Source organism: Triticum dicoccoides, chromosome 4B (assembly GCF_002162155.2).
Source record: "Triticum dicoccoides isolate Atlit2015 ecotype Zavitan chromosome 4B, WEW_v2.0, whole genome shotgun sequence".
Classification (NCBI taxonomy): Eukaryota; Viridiplantae; Streptophyta; class Magnoliopsida; order Poales; family Poaceae; genus Triticum; species Triticum dicoccoides.
The window spans coordinates 655,054,768-655,060,536 of NC_041387.1; the positions used below are offsets into that span (position 1 = coordinate 655,054,768).

The 5,769-nt window shown below is 47.1% G+C and overlaps 2 protein-coding genes across 2 annotated transcripts in view; one reads left to right on the forward strand and one right to left on the reverse strand.

Annotated features, from left to right (window-relative positions):
* Positions 1-312: 312 nt before the first annotated feature.
* On the forward strand, positions 313-2,511 carry LOC119292084 (flavonoid O-methyltransferase-like protein Os11g0303600). Its single transcript, XM_037570914.1, has 2 exons — positions 313-1,143; positions 1,872-2,511. Exons 1-2 carry the CDS (start codon positions 358-360, stop codon positions 2,166-2,168), a joined length of 1,083 nt encoding a protein of 360 aa, XP_037426811.1. The 5' UTR covers positions 313-357; the 3' UTR covers positions 2,169-2,511.
* A 2,103-nt stretch (positions 2,512-4,614) lies between these two features.
* LOC119294195 (protein SMAX1-LIKE 3-like) overlaps positions 4,615-5,769 on the reverse strand; it is a 2,314-nt gene continuing 1,159 nt past the window's right edge. Inside the window, exons 2-3 of the mRNA XM_037572434.1 lie at positions 5,537-5,699; positions 4,615-5,435 (exon numbers count right to left, since the gene is read on the reverse strand). Of these exons, the coding sequence (XP_037428331.1) occupies positions 4,668-5,435; positions 5,537-5,699 (931 nt within the window). The 3' untranslated portion in view covers positions 4,615-4,667. The remainder of the gene's footprint in view (positions 5,436-5,536; positions 5,700-5,769) is intronic.

A 5,769-nucleotide genomic window follows, 5' to 3' on the forward strand; every position in this document is an offset into this window, starting at 1 on the left:
AGTTCCACGAGTGAAAATTTTAAATCCGTACTAGTTGCTGTCGTAGGAGGTAGTTAGAAGTTAAGTAGACGCGTCCTTTAATTCCAACAGTAAGGAGCCCGGCCTGGTCGTATCATCTTCCCTGCAAGAAACAGCTCCCGGCTGTGCTCCCACGAGGCGTGTACGCAAGACGTACATGTCCACAAAAGCATGGCCCTCCACGGGTTCCACGAGCGAAATATTAAATCATGTTAGTTGCTGCCTGCGTAGTACTACTAGCTAGCAGTAACACAAACGCATGCTATATAAATCCTCTTAGCCAGCTGAGCAATGTACACCCACTACACAGCCCTGAGACTGGAAAGTGATAGAGCAAGAATGGCAGCTCACATGACAGTCCCCAGCGACGCCCAGCTGATTAAGGCGCAGGCTGACCTGCAGCGCCACAGCCTCACCTACCTCACGTCCATGTCGCTCAGGTGCGCCATCGAGCTCGGCATCCCGACGGCGATCCACCGCCTTGGCGGCACCGCGTCGTTGCCCGACCTGATGGCCGCGCTGTCCCTTCCGCCACCCAAGGAGCCGTTTCTCAGCCGCGTCTTGCGGCTGCTGGCCAAATCTGACGCCCTGGCGTGCACCGAGGCCGGGATCTACAGCCTCACCCCGCTGTCCTACATCCTAGTGGACGGCGTGCTCATCGACGGCGAGGCTAGGCAGACCGCCTTCCCGCTGGCCGTGACGTCGCGGTACCACATGGAGTCAGGTCTAGGACTGGCCGATTGGTTCAAGAACGATCGTGCGCTACCAGTGCCGTCTCCATTTGAGCATGTGCACGCGGCGGCGCCCTTCGACGAGAGCATGACGCTCCTCGATCATGAGACCGACAAGCTCTTCTATGAGGCCTTGGCCGCCCATGACCATATGGGGATCGGCACGGTTGTGCGGGAATGCCGTGGGCTGTTCAATGGTCTGGAGTCACTCACCGACTGCTGTGGTGGTGACGGGACGACGGCCAGGGCCATCGTCAAGGCCTACCCGCATATCAAGTGCAATGTGTTGGACCTTCCACAGGTGATCGACAAAGTCCCGAGTGATGGTGTTGTTAACTATGTCGCTGGCGACCTCTTCCATACCGTCCCACCTGCTCAAGCCGTCATGCTCAAGGTACGACGATATATATGACGCCTCTCCACATTTAATTAATGTTCTAATATTTATTTTTCTTCTTTTTGGCATGCATGGATATACAAAGGAATTTTGAGATATAACCAAACTAATATGGTCCGTTAATTCCCAAAGTGCTTTATACAAGATGGAATGAAGGCGGTAATAGCTATGTCCTTGACTAAACAAAGACAATATAGACTTGATACTATGAACCAACTAGAGTTGCGGCAATCGGTTGCAATATATTTTTATGAGATTTGATGTGTGGAATATAAATACTTAGATTAATAACACATGAACCAAAATTAAAAATACACATGACATGAAATTCATGCGATTTGAAATTATGTGTTATGGATACATATGGTAGTAACCAAGTGAAGAGCAAATGGTAATTTAGTTCGTTGGAGCCTTCCTTTTTCTAACAAACAACCAACATATTGCTATAATTGGAGCATTTTTATACACAAACTTACCCTTTGCCAACGTAATTAATATTCTTCTTGCCTCTAAGGAGGTAAGTGGGAGCATCTTAAAATTGCTCTTCCATACAACATACCACATAGGACAAAGGGAACTACGAGTTTGGATTGCACCAATTTTTTCTTGTTTCGGTATTGGTTTTCCGCTGGACTACCAATACCTATGCATAATTACATTATGTCGATAACTTCCATATCCCTCATTATCCATTGCTTAAACAATATAGATTCTTTCCATTCCAGCTTGTTCTACACTTTTGGAGCGACGAGGATTGCATCAAAATCCTTGCTCAATGCAAGAAGGCCATACCTTCCCGAGAAATGGGGGGAAAATTGATCATCATAGACATAGTGCTTGGATCTTCTCTAGAGACAATAACTGAAACCGAACTGTTGATGGACATGCTGATGTTCATATGTACCAGAGGACGGCAACGGGATGAAAAGGAGTGGAGCACGATCTTTACGAAAGCAGGGTTTAGCGACTATAAGATTGTCAAGAAACTTGGCCATCGAGGTGTCATCGAGGTCTATCCATAAGGTTGCTGCAAATGCTCATCTGGTGTGTGTTCCGTATGAAAAGCAGTGTGAAATAAGAAATAAATAAGTACAGTGCCTTACTCGTCAATGGAAAATTGAACAAATTCTTAAGTAGACAAAGGGTTAAGGGGTCGGTCGCTTCAGAACTGTATGCATGTAACCACTCGTATGTATGTATGTACGTATATATGTGCGTACATACGTATGTAGGAACTTATGTATGTATGTATTTGTGTATGTATGTATGTGGCATGTTTGTATGTTCCAACAATTTGAGATGTTAAGATTTGTTGTTTTGGTATGTGTATAACTTTGTTTTTGAATAGTTCAGTGGACAAGCATTTATGTATGTTTATCATGCTAAAATCAGTATTTTCTTAAGAATAGCTATAGATATGCTCATTGTTTTGTGAAAGGACTAAAGGAAACAAGTCGTTTTTTTCCGTATGCCTCCACCAACACCGCTCTCCTTGTCGGTTCTCCAATTTTCTCTACGGTTCCTCGCTTGTTGTTGCACTCTTTGCTGACTAGATTTGCAATAGGACGATTTTCACAATAATGACACTAGTGTCAATAAATAGACATCGCCGGGGGTGACAACGATAAGAAAAGAAGACAGGCCTGGTAAAATAGAAGAAATATGGAAGTTCAATCAATGGTCGTAGAACCGAGGAATATGGCTAGAGTTTGCCATAGCATACGGATGGTTCAAATCTACAATGACCTGGGAGTGACAACCCTCCCCGCCGGCACTTCTCAACACCAAACCCTCCTCAGAGTCATCAGGCAAAGCCCTTGCGGCGGCAGGGAATCTACCTTTGCTTCATTGCTTGCAGACGGTGGTATTTGGGCATGGAAGGTTGATCGGGTGTAGGTACATGGCCCACCAGCGTTGACGTGGCGGGAGGCCAACATGTGGACCTAGTGGCAAATGTGATACATCGAGGCATGTGGCTCCTCCCGGGTGTATGAGAGGAAACTGTATCTCACGCTTGGTGTTCGGGACGTGTATATCCGGCACCTCTGTGGGCGCATATGCAGTGGCAGTTCTGTTCATAGATCCTTCTTGAGAGTCGACAACTTGGCCCAGGCCCCTTCTCTCTCCTCTGAGCAGCCTCGCCGGCCAGTGGGGGGGGGGGCATCATTATACGCTTCTCACTACCTCTTCACAAGCATGCAACCTGCCACAAATAACCATTTTTTGTGCACTCTCAAGCATCCACATCATCCTACATTTCTTTTGCTATGTGTACATGTGTTGACGTCGTCCGATCCAGTCCAGACGTCTGACACAAGTTCCTGACCAGCCATTTGGTTGGACTTCACGTGTTGCTAATGCGATCATTCGATTCTGAAAGCCCAACCGACCGTCTTTTCTAATTCTCATGCGCTTCATGTTCATGTCTCTTTTGCTCCCCATAGAATTCCTCACTTCCCCATTGTTCATGCCGAGCTACCATCAAGACTAGTTAAACATTTAGCTACTGCATGCGGTTGGCTGCTTGGAATTTCCCAGTGCTGCTCATTCACTATGCCCAGGTCTGCACGACGCACATGGCCCTGAACAGCCGCCTGAGTGCCGGCCTATCGGTCCGGCCTCAACTTCTCTTCATCTGGTCCACAACATACGAAGACACAACAAGACAATAGTGTGTATGCTTTATCCCCGTCATTCATCTATGTATGTTGTTAACTAAGAAACAATCAAACCATGTGATGTTTTTTTTCCATCCAAAGCAGCTTTTATAGATTACAACAGAATACCAAGTCAACAAACAGAAAACCAAGTCATATGCACTATTTTGGTTGTAGGATTTGGTCAGATCCCAAGGTTTATGTATTATATATTTTAGAAGAATCGCTCCAAAGCAATTTAAAGGTATGCTTTACCGGCGTGTATGTTGTGAAAATTATGTGCTAATAATAGCATTTGCTATAAACTATGAATTATATCTCTATGATCACTGTTATATATTATTTCCTGCGTCCCAAAATAAGTGTCTTAACTTTATATATTGTACTAAGGTTGAGACACTTATTTTGAGACGGAGGGAGTATTTCATAAGCAACTACCTGATGATTCTTATTTAAAATTTGGATTTAGTATAAAACTTACATTATTCCTAAATTTCCGCAGCAACGCGTTGTGTTTTTGTATAATTACTATTAGTGGTAGACGTGGGACTTCTCATGTGGAATGGAAGACTGACGTTAGCCTAAGGGAAGAAGCCGCTGGAGCAGGCGAGCAGCTAGCACGTGGTGGCTGGTGGTAGCTCCCTGTTGTCCATGGTGCTCCTGGGGTCGGAGCTGACGGAGTCTCTGTTGGCACCCCTATAAATAAGCTTTGCAAGAGGCTTTTGTCCAAAAAAATGCTCATATTAGACTTTATAAACTATGAACTCTAAAATACGGTACTTGATCTGACACTCTGACTAGCACCAGCCGACCGTTTTCAAAATGGGTGAAAACACCTGGAATGGTTTGAAAGAATATCGTCTACTAATTGAAAAGGAAAACACCATCGACGACACTTATGACCCCCTCATCATGAGCCAAACTGTCTTCCTCCTCTTCCCCGTCCACTGCACAAACGTTCAGATCCCAGCAAGGACCACGACGTGGTCTCACTTCCATGTCCGTGTTGTTACGTCGTCGCTTCACCCGTGGGGAGGAAGCGGAAGGCCCAAACCTCGAGTCAAACACGTCAGAGCTCATCACCACGATGGCATCCTCCAAACCAACCACGTCGTCGTTGCATCCCCTCGCCATTGTTACTCCCGCGGTCGCATTCTTGATGCGCATTTCCGAATCGCCATCCAGTCGGTTGACGCCATTGATCAATATGACGCGGTGAGGGTTCTCCGCGATCGCTTCAAACAGCCTCGCCTCGACGTCACCACCATTGCCGTCTCCGTCGATGTCCGGTGGTCTCTGCCTCTTGAGGGCAAGTTTGCCGGTGTGTGCCGGGATGTCGGGGTTACCCTGAACCTGCAGGGTGGTGAACTCGGCATAGGAGCCAAACACCAGCCTCGCGAGCTCCCGAGCAACCGCCGTCTTGCCCCCGCTGTCCCTTCCTCGGAAGAGCAGCCAGGTCGTCGGCCATACGCCCGCCCTCCGCCTCGTCACGCCCGGCCGGCACCGAAGCACTGTGCTCGATATGCCGGGAATGATATTCGCGTGCCGCGGAACGCGCAGCTCGAGCACGTCGCACAGGATCTTGAAATTTTGCGCGGTGAGCTCCGTGAACTTCGGCCGGCGGGAAGCAGACTGCATGCGTCACGTGTCACGGATAATCAAATCGTGAGTTCTTGACTTCATGCGTGCATGATACATTAGACACAATGTCTATCTGAACGTGTTATACGTACGTTTGCTTGAAGACTGGCGCCGCAGTACGTTGTACTGGTGTATTTTGTACATTTGTAGCGGTGGAGCCATGGAGGCAGGATCGCCGTCGTTGCGACCACCTCGGTGCCGCATAAGAAAGCCGTCTGCGCTGTTCCTAATTTTGCTTTGCCAGCTTGACATTCACTGCAAGAAAAAAAAAGCATAATTACTCTATTTCTCAGCCCTAACCATTATTAATATTTCACATATATGT

What these genes read in the sequence shown, in the direction of transcription:
- LOC119292084 (XM_037570914.1), top strand. Translation starts at nt 358, where the DNA reads ATGGCAGCTCACATGACAGTCCCCAGCGACGCCCAGCTGATTAAGGCG. An exon ending in CTCAAGCCGTCATGCTCAAG is followed by an intron (nt 1,144 to 1,871) that starts GTACGACGATAT and finishes TTTCCATTCCAG; the next exon opens with CTTGTTCTACACTTTTGGAG.